Source organism: Phalaenopsis equestris, unplaced genomic scaffold, assembly GCF_001263595.1.
Source record: "Phalaenopsis equestris unplaced genomic scaffold, ASM126359v1 Scaffold000123, whole genome shotgun sequence".
In the NCBI taxonomy this organism is placed as follows: domain Eukaryota; kingdom Viridiplantae; phylum Streptophyta; class Magnoliopsida; order Asparagales; family Orchidaceae; genus Phalaenopsis; species Phalaenopsis equestris.
In genome coordinates this window covers 647260-667176 of record NW_018164565.1, presented here as the reverse complement: position 1 = coordinate 667176, position 19917 = coordinate 647260, and the positions used below count along the sequence as shown (strand labels likewise).

Below are 19917 nucleotides of genomic sequence, written 5' to 3'. Positions count from 1 at the left end.
AGAAACTTTAAGTGCTTGATTTAAGTTTATTTGGATACAAATGGACAATTTTTAATGTCTTTGGATTAATCTAATCTAATTGTTCTTTTTGAGTATAAAGTTCTTAATTGGATGGTCGTTAAATACTACAAAGTTCTTAATTCAAAAACTCTAAAATCTTTAGAAAATTCATTACAAATGTTGTAACTCTTCTTATCTTTATAAGTGAAAAAGTTACCTTGTGATGAGAAAAAGCTCAAAAGCTTTCAAGATTTCTTTGTTGGTTATAGTTCCATTTTTTTAAAAAAGAGACTAAACACTATTACGTACGGGTGGATTATTTTTTTTTCTCGGAGGCTTTAGTGCCAACAATATTTTGTTGACCTTCATAAGCGAAATTATATCACCTAAAACTTATAATTTTTTTGTAATGAAGTGTCTGTCTTCATTTTTGATAGGATTGTTTGCCACAAAATTGGTATTGCACATGCAAAAGATGACATTTGATTCAACTGAGAGTGAATTTAGTTCAATTAGGTAAGAAATAACTTAAAAATGTATTCTTGGTTAAACTTGATTTAGATAGAATCTGAGAGGATTTGACTAGAAGTGACCTAAATTGGACAACATGGGGGTGGGACCAAATTGGTTCAATGGAGTTTGGATTTGACTTAATAGTGTTAAGGAAAGTTTCATATATTCATACGAGTGTTTTGGATTAATTAGAGCTCACTTCTTAAGTAAGATATATAATTTTCCTTAAATTACTCTTAATATATCAATGTTCAAAGACATATCCTCTTAGGCGAGCTTGAATGGGTCCGAATTTAATCCCCAATTCATTAGTTTCATTTCAATCTAATTGAAATGACTGGAATTAGATTAATTTAGATTAAATGGGCCTTTGATGGGCAACCTATCAAATTAAGCTGACTAAAAGCAAGCTTCAACTAGAATTAAAATTAATTCATTGTAATCTCTAGGCAGATTACATGCAATTGAAGTCAACATTTTGTGAAAAAGAGGCAGTTTTATTTATTGGGCTCCATGAGTCAACTAGGATTAACCTTGTCGATATAACAACTCAAAATCTCTTCCAATAAGATATTGTGTTCTTTGGCCTAATGGCCTCACAACTTTACTCCATTAGTGTAACTTCCTAAGAATTCACCATCCATAAAGTGTTTCCGTATGAGCAAGCTTAACTTGAGTTATTTTTTTAAATTGTTACGCTAAAAGACACCTCGATGTTTAAGGGTTCACTTTCATTTTACTTATTATGTTTCAGTGTCTACTTAAGAAAATGACGTTCTTGTAAATAGATTTAACCTAGAATCACCCATTAAGCAAATAAGATTCGAGAAGTGGCTAATACATGTTCAAGAGATAGCTCCCACCATGTAGCACTTTATTTCATCTTGCTAGGGTTCCAAAGGTGGATTTTAGGCCATAGCACTTTGTTTTTGTTTGACATTTAATTTCTTTCTTAGGGGTGGGGTAATACTCAGAGTCCATTTGACTAAGCTTCCTTAAAATCATGGTTTTTCTTAGAAAATGTTCTAACATTATTAAGAAGAGTCTTAAAACATTAAGTTTGATTTTTAGTTGACTAGGCCTAATGATTCTTTGGGATGCCTAAGACTCAGTTTGAATCTGAACAGGTTATATTAGAATTGGAAATGAACTTTTTAATGGAATGTTAACTATACTGAATAAGATAGTGTTCAATTTGAGTTCATTTGAAACAAAAGAGAAGACTTCCCTAGCCATTCATTATGAATAAAAAAATCACCTGGGAGTCATTCGAAAAAAAGATTTTAAATTTATAAGTAAAGGCTGAAAATTTGATCTAAAAAATTCTTACAAAAAAATGAGGTAAAATCACTCTTAAAATAGTTAATTAAATGGCATCAAAACAAAATCTCATGATTTTTTTTACGTACATTTTTCATTTAAAGAATCGAGTTTTTTTCCTATTCAGTATATTATTATTATTTTGTGGAATGTCAAAAGATTATTTTGGGTGAAAGTTTTAATTGGGTTAGAAATGTTATATCAAATAAAATACTTTATCATATATATTAAAATATATGCATTGTCTCTTTGGAACAAATTAATGACTACTAATGTAATTTGCTTGATTAAATTTTTTGGAGTACAGCATTACTCTAATGAGCTTACACGCTTCTGAAATTTAACTTGAAATAACAAAATTCATATGACCTAAATCGTCATCGATGATTATTTTTGACTAGAGCGGACCTAATTTCTTGCGACCAAGCCCAAAAAGCACGCCACCATAAACAAACAATTAAGTTAATTTCATGTCCTTTGTTGAAATTAATATAATAAGATTAGTGATTAATTTCCCCCGAAAAAAAAAGATTAGTGAATAGTGACTGCCCAGAACATTTTTGTAGAATTGGAATTAGACCCGTTAACATTTGGGTTGAACTAGTGAACCAGTGGGCCGGTTCGATTTCAGAAGAACCAAAAAAAAATTCAAAAAAGTTGTCCTACAATAAAATATTATTTGTCAAATCACTAAAAAAATAATATTAATATATCATTATTATATTTTTTTTAATTAGCTTTAAATAATTAAAATATTTTTTTTTCTTTTGTGTTGACAGATTAGACCTTCAGTTAAGCCAAGTTCGAAAGAATTTTAAAGAAGCAACTAATTTTAAAATAGCCTTGTCGAGCCAAATCTAATGCGTTTTAATCAGTCAATTATTTTAACCCCATAATGATAAAATTTAATTTAATAAAGCTAACATACTATCTCATAGTGTTGATCTGACAAAAAGACCATACGATCCAACAAGAAGGAAAAACGATAAAAATGATACCTTACAAAAAGAACATGGGGCCATCGAGCCGGCTGAACTAAGCTAACCGAGTTAAAAGCTGATGAGAGAATGACTAATCGATGCAAATAGAGCAATTAATTTGAGAACTCATGAATAGGATGCCTAAGACTTCAACCTGAAGAAACCCGACTAATACAGAGGTTTAACCCACAGGAGTGTCAACTCAAGGAAAGGGTCAGTCTCGCAAAAATCTTTGATCGCCTTACAAAGGCCAAAAATTCTCATAAGAATGGGACTTTTGAAAATATACAACCGAACTAAGCCGACCAAACCAAGCCAACTCAACTAAGCTGACCGGAATGAGCCAACTCAGCTAAGCCAACCAAGAAAAAAAGCAACCAGAAGAAGAGTCGTCGCTTTTAGATTGCCAAAGACACCCCAGTGTAGACCTATCCATATAAGGCCTTTCCAAATATCTTATTCTCTATATTATATGGAATAGTGAAACTACAATAATCCTTAAGGTTTTAAGATAATTTTCTCTAGAAAATTCCACTACACTCCTTGATAAGCTCTATAACAGGGGCAAAATACTCGACATGCCTTAATTTTAAGTGCAGGGGTCTCAAGCAATTGTACGTGTTGTATCAGTAATATTGGATTTTGAGTCCGGAATATCGATTTCACAGGAAGTGAAACAATTAGACTTAAGAGAAGTTCTAGACTACTAAAATCGGTCTTAGCTTGGAAGCAAAACTGATTTTAAGTTGTGCTAACTAGTCCTACTGAATTACAAACTACTCTTGAAAATTTACTCCTACAAAAATTCTACTAAAGATATTTGAATTGGTGATAATCAAGTTATAAAGCTACCCTCTCTTGCAAAGATATAAGTGGTGTGTAGGAAATGAATACTTTAAATTGTAATTGTGGCTAGTTATAAATAGGGGTCACTCTCTTCTTTTCTCCCCCTTGAGTGCATAAAGAAGTTCAGTTAAACTGGTTTTAATTCCTTAAACCCAAATTTGAACACATAAAATATTATTCCCTATCTCTTTGCATCGCCCTATAGTTTACTTTTTGCTTTCTATCCAATAGTTCAACGTGAATATTTTAGTCGTTCTTTTATAGCTCTCCCGAGTCATTATGGATCAAAACACATTTTAACTAATCATTAGGCCAGAATGAAATGCAAATTAAGCTTCGAAGAATACTCATCACATTACATATTAAAAACCAATTTTAAAAGCATTTATTATTCCTACACAACCTACTTATTCACCATAAGAGAAAAGATAAAAGACTGCTCACAAAGCATAAAGAGAACACCACAACACATCTTTGAAACAAAACAAATCCAGTAGAATTGTGTTTACAAACAAATTACAATACAAAAGAGATGACAATACTTAGTTTTTTTCCCTTTACAAAGTGCTAGAATTTTCTCTCCAAAGGACCTCCTAATCCTCACTGCAGTGTTGAATGTCTTCCCTCCAATACAACTCACTAATCTCACCAAACTCTCCAAGTAAAAGCAAATATCACTCAAAATGTAATTCTAGACTTCACAAAGACTTTCTTCCTCGGCTTTAGAATTTTTCTCCTCTCAAAACATATCCCTAAAAGCCTCTATATCGTCTGCATTACTTCCCAAATCATGTAGGAGTAATTACTGAAAATTGCTCTGACAGTTGCGCCTAGGCACCAACCTCTCTGTCTGTTAGTTCGGGCATGGGCACTTAGGCGCCCAAGAAAGTGGCATCAAGGTTCTTGGTAGGAACTTCTAGGCGTCGGTCCCTTAGGTTCCTTTTTGCTCCATGACACCTCCACTTTGCTCCATTTTTTATCCAATTTGTTCCCCTTCTACTACCTATTATATCTACAAAAAAAAACATAAAATACATTTCTTTAAAATGCAATTTTATCCATTAATATATGAAAAATATAAAAGAAAATAATCATGCTTTTCTATGCTTCAATCCTCACTTAGGGCCATTATTTCATTATTGGCATCAATGTTTAATGTCACATGTGTAGGATATCCAAGAGAATATTTTTTTATAATTCATTGCTCATTCACAACATCTCGTAGCTCAGTACACTCATCTGAGACATTTGGTATGTGTTCAAGACATGAAATCAAGGTTTGTGATAATTCATCCTTAGCTTGGAGAACCCACAGTTGAACAGACTCACCCAATACTTTGAACATGTTTGATGTCCACTCTAGTGATTAGAGGTTCATTTATGCCCATTCAGAGTCTCCACGAGTTAAGGGAAGTCACAGAGCCTTCTTATGCCCGCTACAGGAAAATTAGGGTTTTAATCGCATTACCCGCGTTGTACTTCAAAATGCCCATTGGTGACAGATTGTTTGGTCAATAGAATAACAAGGTACTCATTTATGAATTTAGGGGATCATAATTTACATATATTTGGTCTTTCATAGCCTTAAGATCGAGAAAGTCCTTTGTTGGAAGTTCCAGAGTGAAAAGAGGGTTTTTAAGGCTTGACCGGTGCCTAGGTGCCAATCTCGGGAGCCTAGGTGCCAGAATTTGGCATCTAGAGGCAACACAGCTCCCTAGGAAGTCAAAAAATGTTGATATGCCTTGGACATGGTAAGATATGTAAGAGGAGGAACAAAATCTGATTGAATGACTTCATTTAGATGGTTCTAGGTGGCTTCATAGTGCCACTTTAGGTAAAAAGGAAGGGAGATTTTGAGCACCTGGGTTTTCTTCCTTAAGTCATTCATTCATGTAGGGGCTTGAGCTTCAGAGGAGCTTAGGAGGGATGTTCATCTTCTTTCTAGAGAAAAAAAAAAGATTAAGAACATTCTTCTTCTCATTTTTAGATTTTGGGGAGATGGTGAGGTGAGAGCTTCCTCTTTATTTGGAGAGAATTCTTAGAGAGAGCAAGAGAGGAAGGCTCTTCATCTTCCTCATGGAGAGAAAGCCAAGGGAGCTCATCTCCTCCATCCTCTTCTCTTTCTCACCTCCTTTACCTTCCTCCACAACTTGCCTTGACTGTGTAAGGAGATTTTCTTGAGGAGAAGAAGCATTACTAGGAGAGCTTCATCTTATCTTGGAGGAAGGAAGATTCTAGTGAGCATGTAGTGTTTCTAACAAGGAGAGCTTCATCCTACATTGGAGAAGGACAATTGTAACAAACTTTTTTGATGATCTCACCGACGAGGAGAGCTTCCTCATTTCTTTAGGGAAGTACTTGTGTGGCCTTCTCTCCTACCATTATGATAGCTTCATCCCACTAAAAGAAACTCATCCACAACCTTTGCATTAGTGAGATTCTCTAAAGCTCCTTTGCTTTTCTTTCTTAACTAGCCCTTGGAATAGCTTATGCCAGGTGCTTGTGAGTTTGGTTGCCCACACATGTAAGGTTTAACTGGCCACCCGTACCATCTGACTCAATTGATTGCCCACTTTTGAACGGTCTAATTGGCCAGTTTTTTGGCATCGTAGTGGGTTTGGTTAATGATACACCTAAAATATATAGTATTTTTGTACACATTTTTATACCTATTTTTGAGATATTATGCTTTAATGAAATGTATTTATATATTTTTCTTATAGGTACAATCAAATTGATGGAAAATGCTAAAAGAAGTGAAAAAGAGTCAAATTTAGAGTAAAAATGAAGAAAAATGCAAAAATAAACTGGGGCGCCTAAGCGCTAGAGCATCCTCGCCTAAACACTAAGTACCTCGAGTTTAAGTGCCAAAGTTAGTTACTTGAAGAAATATTAATTCGAGTGAAATTTTGAAGAGGTGTTTGAAGCAACTGTTGATAAAAACTTGGGAAATAGCCCATGAACATGAAAATTCGTTCAATTGGCTTATGAGAAGGCAACTTCTAGATGATTCATTGAATGGAGACACCTTTTTGAAGAGACACCAATGCACCTTTTGAATTTTTATTAAGGAAGACTTGGATCATCAAAGCAAGCCAACGGGGGGACCAACAATTAACCACCAAAATTTACCATCGCCTCCGCCGTCGCCCATTATCCCTGGCCACCTTTATTTTATTTTATTTTATTTTGAGTGTTTTGAGTGTTTGAGTGTTAGTTTGTATTGTGAGAGAAAGAAGAGAATTCAAAGGAACTTCAAGACATTTGGTGGAGAGAATTTGAGATAAATTTTTATCTTTGTGACTACACTTGGTTTTTAATTAAGATTTCTTGTTTGTGTGCATAATTTCTACTTTTGAACTCATGTGTGGTTGTGTTTTCTCCATAGATTCTGAATAATTTTCTTTATTTTTTCCTTAAAATAATAAGTGATTAAATGTTTAAAGAAAGTTGTGTGAAGTATTAGACTTCAATTTTGGAATAATTTGTGATGTGATTTGGCCAATTAAGATGTTAAAACCTATTGTGAGAACATGTTAGATTCAAGATGGTATTGTCTCAATCAACAAATGATTGGAATCACACATTAATTTCATGAATGAGAATGTAGTTCATGGGGTTGAGTGCAAATAAATAGGAAAATATATTTTCAATGGTGTAGAATTAGAGGACTTTAGAGTGACAAGCTAAAGCCCCCAATTTGATTTATAGTTTTAGGTTTTGATACGAGATGTTAGCCCCCGGGTGGAGGGAGAAGAGGTAACTCTAGAGTGAGAACTAGTATCTTCCCTACCTAGCCGTCTTCAAGACTATTCAAACTATAGATTAATCAATGTTCTTTATAACATCTCTACTAAGGTTAACAAATATTATTGTTCCTATTTGGCACAACACATTTAGCATACTTCCACAACTGAATTTCTATGTTTATCACCAATTCAGGATAAGGAAAAAAATATTTTTCTTATATTGCTTTCATCTTGCAAGTATTTTAATTAATTTAATTAGTTACTTATTTTATTTTTAATTATCAAAAATTATAAAAAGAATCAAATTTTTATTCTTATTATAGCATCTTAAGTTTGAGTAAGAATATATATAGCTAATCATTTAATTATCTAAAACTAATCTTTCCTGTGGGTTTGATATTTGAGACTTAATTAAAAAGTTATATATTACTTGATAATGATATGTATACTTGTGTAGCATCCCATATTGAAATATTATAAATATAATCGTAAACATCACATTTTACATCTTTATATATAGAAAAGTCGGGATCAGTCGGCCATGCTAGGCAAGTTGGTCGGCTGACACTAGTCGAGACAGCCATACACCTATTTATTAGCCATTTTTTTCCTAATGGAAGCCCTAGGTTAGGAAGCACATTTGTGGCCAATTCCTTTGCATTTACAAATGAATTCCCATTACAAGTCTTAGCCTCAATCTTAGCAGGTCAGAATCCTGATTTCCCATGGCTTTGGTGCTTTTAATCATCCTTGAAGGGGTTGAAATAGTTTGATCTTGAAGGATGGAAAAATCTTTGTAGCTAGCCCATTCTACAAGAGCATGAGGGTTTATATGATAGAAAATGCTTTATAACTTGTTCATTCTATCAACTTTGAAGGACTTCTCTTACGAGAAATCAAAGGATAAAGTTTTCCACATTCTTCACCAAAGACGGAGGTGATCACACCGCATATTGAAGAGCTTAAACCCTAGGCACCTATGTGAGAGAGTTAGTTAAGTATGACTCCCTATTGATTGTGATTAATTGCATCTTGCACATTGCATTGTATGCTTGCATGTTCCTGGGTATGGTCACCAATGCTGGGCAAATTGGCCAGCCACTCCTACTTGGTCTAGCCACATGTCTATTGATTAGCCAACCATGTGTGTGATTTATACGTTACATGTCACACACTACACTTCTCCTCGATCAACCACCTTGACATTACACTTTAGATTGGCTGGTTGCACCAACCCAGTCAACTGATCTCTTTGTTCCAAGTGGCTTCGGCCCAGTCGTCTGATCCTTTGGTCTAATCGGGCACCCCAACAAGTTCTGTTGACTACTTTGGTCCGACCGACCACACTGGCCTGGTAGACCATTCACTTTGGTCTAATTGGCCACTTTAGCCTCACTGTGCTCATTGGCTATGTTGCCATGGTTGGCCACCTCGGTTGACCCAACAGTTTGAATAGCTAACTTCACTTGCATAGTGCATGTTTTGTATGTGCATTAGTGTTGCTTGCATGATATTTTGCATAGTCATCATTGAATGCTTGATTTACATTTTGAGTGTTCATTCATACACTCACCTCATTTGGATTATTCTCTCTAGCGAGAATCATCATTCTCTTGGGTCAATGCCTCTCGTGGTATACTCGTTCTCTTGGGTTGCTACCTCCACAACATGCCTATCCTTTGGGGTCACTACTCCACGACACATTCATCTTTTAGACAACTGCCTTTACGACACACCCACCCTTTCTGCTCACTGTCTCCATGACATACCCATTCATTCAGGCTGCTGCCTTCATGGCACGCCCACCCTTTCGGGTTACTGCCTCCACGATACACCTATCTTTGGGTTGCTACCTCCATGACATGCCCACTCCTTAGGGTCATTGCCTTCACGACAAATGCATCTTTCGGGTCGCTGCTCCACCTCAGGCCTGCCTTTTCAAGGCATTGTCTCCATGACACGCCTAACATTTCGAGTCATTGTCTCCGCAACATACTCATCCTTTAAGACACTGTCTCTATGACATGCCCACCCTTTATGTTGTAACTAATTCATGATAGTATGCAATATGTTTATCAAGAATATTTATATTTATCTTTTAAATCACTTAATAACTTATCTTACACATACTCTTAGAATGACATCTCTGTGTACTCTCTTAGCATCTTATCTTGACACTTTCTCTTAACAGAATATCTCAACATGCACTGCCAATAGAATATATTAACACATTCTCATAGCTAAGATATATTAGCATGCTCTCTCAGTGTCCTCTCTTGACACATACTTTTTTATATATTTTTTAGTTTATTATTTTAATAGATCCTTATGGCATATTTCTATCAGCAGCTCATCTTGATGAACTTTTTATCACATGGTATTTTTATGTAAATCTCTCAACTAGTTAATGTGGAGCTCACAAACCATCCCAACTATCAAACATGAAATACTTCAAAACCATCTTCAAATGCCTACTAATTCTCATAATTTTGTATGACTTATACTATTTAAGTATGATTAATGATTTAAACTATTATCCTTTTTAAATGATATGGTACATGTTTTACTTTGAACCTTAGGTAAGATATTAAATGTGAACTGATCCCAAAGGCTAATAGTCAAGAAATATAAACTACTTAATCTTTTCTAGCTGATTTGCAAGCAAAGCATTGTGATTGATCTCAATGCTTAACCCAAAAATCTCTCAATAGGTCTCAATGCATTTAAACAATAATACCATAACACAACCAATAATATTCTTTATTAGATTTATTTATTTTTTTCTGGTGAACTTTCTTACAAAAAACATTTTCTAACACCTTATTTACTAAGTATTATGAAGAAGGAAATTCTATCATTCACGTCAAGAACTAACATCAATAAATAATGAACAATGAATGTCAAAAAGTATTAAATGCATGAATACAATAAGGATAACCCTACTTTTATTATGCTTCATGGCTTGATGATCAAAGAACCAAAAGAGTAGTTTAAACCATCTAATTATTATGGATAATTAAATATATGTTATAGTTAGGGTAATAGGTCTAAAATCCTACTATAAATATGAAATTTCTCACTTTTAAAGTTTATCTAGAATATAAGGAAATATGGTCATATTGTAGAATATGTGAGAGATACATTCAACAATTCCACTATAACATACCAAATAAACATCTAGAAACAATTGACATAATGAGGAAACCCTTGGACTAGCCTTATGGGCATGTTGGGGCAATATTTGACATGAGCAAGAAATCAATGGCAAGTGGTAGCTATTTAACAACCAATGATAGTTTTTTTAATGACTTATAAGTACGCACAGAAACTTTGATACTTTTAATTAATATTGATGGGTACCACTTGGAAGAACTCGATGCAAAGATTGAAATATAGTTTACAAATAACCAATTTGCCAATGGATAGTCTAAAACAATTACAGAAAGTTATAAGGTTTAGTTTTACCACCATTAAAAAATTGATAATACAACATATATGATCCCTAATTTGATGAACACAATATATATGGATTTATTACCCTCAACAAGAGAAACATAATGTCATTTACGATTTACAAATTGAATACAAATCATAAAATTCCATATATTATCATATTAAAAAAATAAGCTTTTAACCCTTATATCCCACTCAAATAATGAATTGATTTAGAATCTTATGTGGGTCAAAATGATTTCAAAAAGTTTTGATCATTAAATAGTTTTGATTATTAAATACAAATCATTCATCATGCTTTGAAGTGGGATCCAAGCTCCAAATGTGAGAGGATATTAAGGAGGATCTTAATGCCAATAAGACTTCACCATTTCTACCGTCAACATAAGGTTGTACACCCTATGAAGGGGGTTGATCGACATCTTGTAAAATATTTAAATCAAGCATATTTAGTTACTTTAGGATAGTGCATGCTCACAAAATCAATTGATTTTAACCAACTATATCAATAAAAGGCTATTGTGGGCCAGAAAAGGTGTTAGCATGCCCAATGGTGAATGGCCTAGATAATCTTTTTTTTATAAGACACTCCAATTATCAGGTAGATCAATGTTGTCGAATTATTGAGTACCAGCAACTGTGTTGATTGGTTGGGTTGACCTATTGAACTGATATGTCAAATATTAGCTGTCATGTACCAACTGTCGGGTTGACCTGCCTAACTGATATGCCAAGTATTAGGTAGTAATGGAGAAAGAAGATATGTCTAGGTCTAATTATAGGTCACTCGTTCTCTATGTCACATTAATCTGACATCATTCAACTAAATATATAGATATCATATTCTATTGAAATAATTTAAGATTGTCTCTTTGTAGTCCAACAAGCGAAAAAGAGCCCTATAAATAGGGGTGATCTTCCACCCTTAACATGATTCCAATAACGTCTCTCTCTCTCTCCCTCTCCCTCTCTCCCTCTCCCTCTCACTCTCTTCTATTAAAAGAGAGTTTATTTCATTCCCTTCTTCTTCCTCTAAAAGTCTTACCTAAATTGTATGGTCTCACCGACAACTCAGGATTCAACAAACATTTTCAATTTATGTCATTTAACTGCACCATATCAACTAGAAATTTATTAAAATAGAAACCAATGTGTTCAAAATGAATTTTGTTAATATGAAATTCGATGTGTCAAGTCATACTTCTATGCTTTAAAATATTTGCATTTATTTTAAAACCAGTGTAATAAACATAGATAATTATCTTTATCAATTTTAAAACCCATTTTAGTAAAATTCTGATAAAGATAACTTTATCCAATTCATAAGATGAGATATATAAATAAAGTGAAGGAAAATATTCAACGTGTAATATGAAAAACTTTTTAGCTTTGATCTGTTAGTTTTTTATATTCTTCTAATGGTGGTCATTGCGACTTAAAATATAGAAAAGCAGGCACCTTTTAGTTTTGTAATAGAGTTGTTATCCCCTGCCGGCCAAAGTTCAATTCAGAAAATAGATAATAATTTCTAAGATCACAAGCTCATTGAATAAGCAAGGCTGCAGAGCACACGTGCATGGAATGAAAAATATATATACGAAGAATTATTGCAGTGTTCAATTTTTCCGGTATATATATATATATATATATATATATAGCCTAAATCAAGATATGTTTTTAAATTATAAAATGATTTGTACTTTCTTGTGAACGAAGGTTCTTCGGCTGCTTCATAGGAAGTAGAGCTTTCAGGAGCAATGGCTTCCTCTAAGTCAAGTCAAATTAAGAAGAAAATATTAAGTTCAGATAACGGTATAAATCGCATCACGCTGTTAAACTCCTGACTTGGTGCAGTCCACACATCTTTCGCTCATCCAATGTAAAAAGAATGGGGCATCTATATGCATATCACCCCATTCTAATGTGCTTATATGTCTAACACCTAAACTTTACTTCTTTATATTTATATCACCAAAAATTTTCATGTAACACCACAAGCTAATACCGTTATTTTAACAATTAAAAATCCAAATACAACTTTTCATGCATAGTCAAGGTGGTTAGTATGTAAAAATTTGAAGTTTAGCCGTTAAACATGTAAATACATAAGAATAGAGTGATATACATGCAAAAGAATTACAAAAAGGAAAAAGAAAGGAAAAAAAAAAGAAAAGAAGCATTGAATTTGTCTTTCACATTAGCCATGGACTGAAGAAAAAATCCACAGGCGGAGAGATTGAGGAGGTCAGGCTTGGACGCTAATGCAGAAACAGTTTTATATCGTTATATATTTGAATTCTTTTATAGAAAACTTAGTCTGACACGCCTGTTTAGACCTCAAAACATGCTCTTGTAAAAGTGTGAATGACAACTGTAATTTGGAGTATATTGCAAGTGGGGGGATGTATATTCTAATCATTATTTAATGAGCTCATCGAATTATGTAATATTTTTTGTTCAAATATTCGTTTTACAAATCAATGATAGTTATGTCCTTTATTTTTTTTGGCCGTCAAGATTGAGAAGATTGAAATGAGCCTGTTCGCATTTATCATAGGTTTCTTCTTTGTAATATTAATAGTATCATGATATTTTGGTATGGGAAATATCATTAAGGAAAGATCTTATTTTAAGAATGATGGATGTTTCATGATCATGATGAACAATTAAGTAGAAAAGAGATCAAAGAGCAAAGGGGGGTTTGTAAGAATTGCATGATTCAGATTGAATTTTGAACAAAATTTCAAAATTGAACTTAGTTTAGGAAATTAAATCTATAAAAATAACATTCTTCTTGGAGATTAAATTACTGTTTTACAATCATGGCAGTTAAATGTTGTGGTACCCCAAATTCAAAAAACATCAATATACCAAGAATTCTGAATACGATTAGGTATTTGTACTTATGAAGTTATCTACTTGTTCACTTATATTATCAATAAAACTCAAAAACATGACATTGTAGATTATGTCTAGTGGATATTAAACTTTAGCTAATACCTTAGTCTTATCATCAGGTGCCCACAATTTTGTTGTGTCAACACCAGCAATATTATATGATGCATTGTTGTCAATATAGTCATAACCACCACATAGCTAATTGAACAAAATATCTCATTATTAAGGACACATAAGATAAAAACAAGTCGATTCAATAATCTATCATTCATTTGTTTTCATCATCACTAAAATGATATTAATTATAACATAATTAGATAAACCTATAAAACAATATTAGATGTTTACTTAGTCCTCTTGTGCTTGTCATACGCACACTACTTTTCAATACTTGTTAATCTCTCATTATATTTCTTTTCTCAAGATAGAAGTAATTTCCTCTTGCTAGTCATGAGTCATGCTCATATAGTGATGAGAAGTATTCTCTTTCTATGACTATCTTCACCTAACTAATAATCCATCACCTGGCTTTATTTTTAAACACTCTCAAACTTAGAAAACCACTAAAATTAGACATTTCATTTTTGAAAAAAATTATCCACGGCAAAATATAGTAATCATAATTTTGTAACAAACACTTAATCTAAAATAATCCATTCAGAAAAATCCTCATCCCAAATTTTCATTACAACAACAAAAAAAAAGTAATGAATTGAATTGTGAGATGACAACATAGGATCTGTTATTATTTTTTTACATAATATACCAACACACAAAAAAAAAAATACTCGTGTTAAAAAATTAGTGTTGGACTTGTGATAAAATTATAACGTATAAATGTGACATTATAAGTTTAAAAATCAACTATTTTTTATTTATTATAGAAATCACGCAAAATTTATCATACTAGTATAAGTTCGTCACAAAATCAACATATTGCAAAAACATATAGTAAGGGTGATCAAGGTCATAATGGTCACAAATTCATATTAAATTTTTATATTTTCTATTTTTCCAAATCAAGTTATAAAAATATATATTGTAATAACTAAATTTTAATATCATATTCATAATAATTAATACATGCATGCCTTAGAAGAGTAAATAAGCTAATGTTATTAATTTCTCACCATTATAATATTAATAAAGACATAATAGTTATATTATGAAAACCCCATTTCTTTCATAGATGAATGCTTAAAAAATACATAATTAACTCAATAAACTATAAATGCAATAATACTAATGAATATGTAATATAATGCAAATGAGAAAAGAAAACTTCTTGGTATTTTAATAAGAATATATGTTCACCACGGCTCCTCATTATCCCTAATTATGGAGGGATTGTTTCTATATCGGTTATCATCTAACACGTGTAAAATCCTTTATAAAGATTGATAGCATAAGGTATAAAGGAAAAATATAATCAAGTCTATATTTTGAGCACCATATGCCTCAATGGACATTGTTACAACCTTTTGTGAGAATGATCGCTTTGAGTGTCATTTATGCTCAGTTTGCCTTTTTTTTCATTTCTATGGACATCTTTGCTTTTAAGCAAGCATGTTGCCCAAACAAATGATGTTATATTTAAAAGAAAGTGAAACTATATTTGCTATTGAAAAGGTGAAGCAACCAAAGAATAAGACTAACAAGCCTCATGTTGTATTTTGATGGTGTTGATGTTGAAAATTCACATTTAGCAATATGCATTGCTCAATATATATGTGAATTAATAGTAAGGTATGTCATTAAGATAAACCAATGAAATTATTCCGAGTATAAGCCAGCAGAGAAGTCAATAATAATAATAATAATAATAATAATAATAATAATAATGTGCAGGGGTCGAGTTATATCTACTTCATTAAAGGGTAATGAAATTTTTTTAAAGTTTGACAAAGAACTGTCAAGTCTAGTAAGGTTAAAGGTGCATATAGAGATCGAAATAACCTTAAAGATCAATATATATTATCAATAAATCAAAAAATAAGTAAAAGCTAAAGAGTTATTAATGTTGTACAAAATGGAAAAAGTAAAGCTTGAGTCCATGGCTAATTAGAAGTTGATGAAGAAGTTAAATTTGGATCAAATAATAATCTATAAGATTTATGTCAACCTTGGCTAAAAGTTAAGGTAATATTTGAGCTCATAAAGTCATTTCAAGGTGTAAAACAAGAGTTTGAAGGCTTGAATAAAGTGTTGGTGGTGGTTTAGGAAAAGAGTTTATGGTGAAAGGAAAGTTAAAGAGTAAAACTGTTTGTCGATAATATGCCTAGTTGATTGAAGTTATGTAGTTATATTTTTGTTTAAAGTTTGAGGCCAAACAAAAAGGTTTATGGTAAATGATTATGAAAAGTTAATTATTAATGAATGTGATATTGTAAAATATCAATCAACTCACATTGACGGTTGAAAAAGTCTTCTCACCAAAGATAATGCTTCTTGGGAGCAGCCATGAGTGCTTGAGTTGGAATCATAGGCGTATATACAAGTTTATTCCTATGACAACAAATAGATGTTGAGTGTCCAATTTTGTGACAAGTTTGATAGATTGTATTGGATTGGTTGGATAATCTTCAACTCTTGATCCACCGGGATGGCCTCCTCTTTGGTTTGGGTGCTCCTTACACTTCCTCAAGTGGAGAAGCTGCTGCGTCCTCGAGATGCCGTAAGATCCATTGGAGTTATAATTTATGCTCATCTAGAGCAGGATTTGAACATAAAACCATGCCAAAGTCCAAACCTATTATTTCCTTCTCCCATCTTTCTTCTTTTTGCATATAAATAAATAATTAAGTAAAAATGAGAGCAATAAATACCATTAATAGCGATTTAGAAGCAAACTCTTCAAAATGAACAACTCCATATCTACTTTGGGAAACATAAATCTCAATTATATAAAACAAATCAAAGTTTTATTACATATTATACATAAATGGTCATCTACAATGGCAGACCTTACATAATCTAATAACCAAATAAGAGAACTGGCCCAACTGTTGTCTCTCTTAAACCAAAAGCCTTTAATGAAGCTAAAAAATTTAAACCCAAAAATTTGATTTTATATCATAACATAAGCACCCCCCCCCTGATGTTATCATAAATTCTCAACACTGAATCATAGGAAAAACTCTGGGAAATATTGATTTATTGAGACTGAATCTGCAGGCGAAAACAGCCCATCTACAGAGCACTGCAGCCTCTTCGCAGGCTGCAGCAGCGTTAACTCATCAAACACACCAAAGGGTTGCTTCCTCTTCGCTGAGCCAACTTGCTGCGCCTCCACATAGTCTCTGCTATCGCTGAGTTGCGAGTACCTCATGAAGAAAGCAGGATCCAATACTTCTCCTATGCTCTCCCTTTCCGCTTGAGACTCAAAAAGATAGCTAAGAAGTTCGTTTTCATCCAAATCAGTAAAACTGGTACTATCCATCACAACTTCCTGATTTTCTTCACTCTGAGCACTTACAGTGAAAGCAGACTCTGTTGGGCTGCAGGTCTCAGCCACTTCATTACTTGCCGCCGGCAAGTTGCCTTTTTGCCTTACTCTGCAGAGAACCCAGTCGTCCAACTGTGAAAAATAACAACAAAATTTAACATTTGGTTAAAAGAGAACTGAAGAATTGGGGGGAACTGTGGAATCTATTGTTACAAGATGAAATACTAAACATATAGAAGTATTGAGACTTACTCGCATGGATCCTCCTTTCTGCTTCTGAGACTGAGGCGCAGCAACCTTAGAATCCAAGAGACGATACTCATGCATAATCCATTCAGTCTTAGTGCCCTTCGGCGGCCGGCCCTTATGAAAAACCAGAGCTTTCTTGACGCCGATGCACTGGGTTCCACCGGCGCCCAAAATAGGCTTATCTGTACCAGTAGCCTTCCAGTAGCCAATCCCAGCCGCTCTATTCGGCCGAACGCCATTAGGATACTTCCTGTCTCGAGGACTAAAGAAGAACCATTCTCCCTCACCAAAGAAAGCCTTACCTGCAACAGAACAGAACAAAAAAAAAAAAAAAGTTTTTGTTTTCAGACCAGTGTACAAACAGTACGACAACAAAGCATATGGGCTTATGCAGAAGAATCCAAAGTCCAAACCATAAACAAATTCCTGGCCGGCCGGATTTATGCATAAGAAAACAAATATGTATTAAATATTCAATAAGAAGATGATGAAAGAATGATTAATCACCAGGGAGGTCCCAAGGATTGAATTTGTAGAGATCTATGTCAGCTATAATGTCCCAATTTGAAGGCAGAGAAGCAGTGACCTTTTTGCTCAGGTAGCACTTGATGAGCTCTTGGTCTGTGGGATGGAAACGAAAGCCAGGAGGCAGGTGAGAGCCCATAACTAACCCGTTGACGCCCATGGAAGAGAAGAAGGTTAATTCTAGCACACGAGGGAAGAAGAAGAAGAAGAAGAAGAAAGTCAATTAGCAGGCAGTGGTGCATTTTGAGAGCAAGTAGGGCTACTTCTTATATAGAGAAATTTTATGCCGGGAAGATACGGGGCATGCCAATGGGACACAAGGCATAGGCCGGGCCCCTATGGGATTATTAGCCGGGTTTTCAAAATTTTCCAACGTGGTTTATTTATTTATTTTTTATTTTGGAGACTAGTGGTTGCAATTGGACTCCCACTGCCCCCCTGAACAAGTGACATGTGTCATTTTTGTTATTTTTGGCACGTGGCATTCAGGTGACGAGGAGGTCTGAAGGGGTGGGATGGGCTGGGAATTGAGTGCCTAGTAAAACACGTCCAATGGGCCGAGAGAAATTGAGATATTAGATATTTTGGTTTTGGTATGAACTGACTTCGGGTTTCATTTGTCAGTTGGTTTTTTAAATATAAATTGGGGTGGGTTTTTTAAATGCATATAATACAAAAGGAAAAAGATATTTGTTAGAAGTAAATTAGAATAATATTATTGATTATGATATTTGGTCGATGGATTCCATGTTGATAATTTTTTCTTATGTTTATAAATGAAAAATAATGTAGAAAATTAGAATTTTAAATTTTTGTTCACGAGGCTTGAAGTCATGATCTGTTTGTCAAGGGTCTGACTTTTTTCTATGGTTGTTAAATTTGTGACCAAAATTTTTAGGATTCCGCTCTCTTTGATAAACATTATAAGCATGCAGATTGACGATCACCTGTGTTGGATTAGTAATGTAAAATTCATTAGATTATAATCAACGTGCTCTAATTTTATTGGTCCTTTAAAATATTTTTCTTCTAAGAGATCGTGCATAAGCATATAAATAGTTTATTTCTTTGTACAAGAAATAACTCATTTTCTTTAGCTATGTATTATGTGAGCCGTTACACTCCACTTATAGTTTTTTTTTTATAGATAATGTATTCTCTTCATATGTTGAGGTTTTTCCGGTTTTGAGTTTCTAAGTAAAATTTATGTTCCGTTTTCATATATTTTAAAAATTTTCGTCGCATCTTATAACAAGTGGCATCAAAGTTACAATTCTTTTATTTCAATTATGACTATAATGAAGTATGACCTTTTGTTTTTGGATCCCAATGCTAGAATTTTTGTTTGGCAAGTAAAGATAATTGTTATTTTGGCACAGTAGGATTTAGATGATGTGTTGCTCAAATTTCACTAGATGTCCTCATTGTGGGCACAGGAGGAGAAGTAGCATGAGGAATAAACAAATTTATCTTAAATTCATTTTCATTTGTCAAAATATTTTATGATGTTTTGTAAGAGAGAAGAAAATCACTCTATTATGGTTGTGTACATAAGAAATATGTCAATCTGGAAGAGATCTAACAATTTAGAAGGGAAGAGATGTGGGGTACGAACAGCATTGAATCGGAAACATCATAAAAATGTTTCTCACCTTCTACGTCCTCTTTAGTAAGAACAACCTTAGGTTTTGGTCGACCCACCACTCTAGCAGATTCAGGGCAAGACATACAGGGTAATGAAGTTGAAAGCTAGTGGTCATGCGGGCTTTTGACTTGGCCACCCGAGTAGCAACCACCGCCTCCCTCTCATCCTCCCAAGCTTCAAAGACTTTTTAGTGATCCTCATTCATTCGATCGAAATCTTATGGTTGAAGCACTTGGTTGACTGTTGCTGGATTGAGATACTAATAGATTGACAGCGGACACTCCTCGACATCCC

General features: G+C 33.6%; 1 protein-coding gene across 1 annotated transcript; it reads right to left on the bottom strand.

Moving 5' to 3' along the window:
- Positions 1-16759: 16759 nt before the first annotated feature.
- Positions 16760-18288, bottom strand: LOC110021187 (NAC transcription factor 29-like). The gene is made up of 3 exons (XM_020719590.1): positions 17961-18288; positions 17457-17755; positions 16760-17336 (listed from the first exon to the last, which is right to left on the bottom strand). The coding sequence occupies exons 1-3, from the start codon at positions 18136-18138 to the stop codon at positions 16884-16886; spliced, it is 930 nt and encodes a 309-aa protein (XP_020575249.1). The 5' UTR covers positions 18139-18288; the 3' UTR covers positions 16760-16883.
- Between the last annotated feature and the right edge of the window lie 1629 nt (positions 18289-19917).

Bases quoted from the DNA above. Each gene is read 5' to 3' on its own strand.
- LOC110021187 (XM_020719590.1), bottom strand. From the start codon at position 18,138: ATGGGCGTCAACGGGTTAGTTATGGGCTCTCACCTGCCTCCTGGCTTT. The intron at 17,756-17,960 runs GTGATTAATCAT...GTTCTGTTGCAG, and splicing joins CAATCCTTGGGACCTCCCTG to GTAAGGCTTTCTTTGGTGAG. The intron at 17,337-17,456 runs GTAAGTCTCAAT...TATTTTTCACAG, and splicing joins AGAAAGGAGGATCCATGCGA to TTGGACGACTGGGTTCTCTG.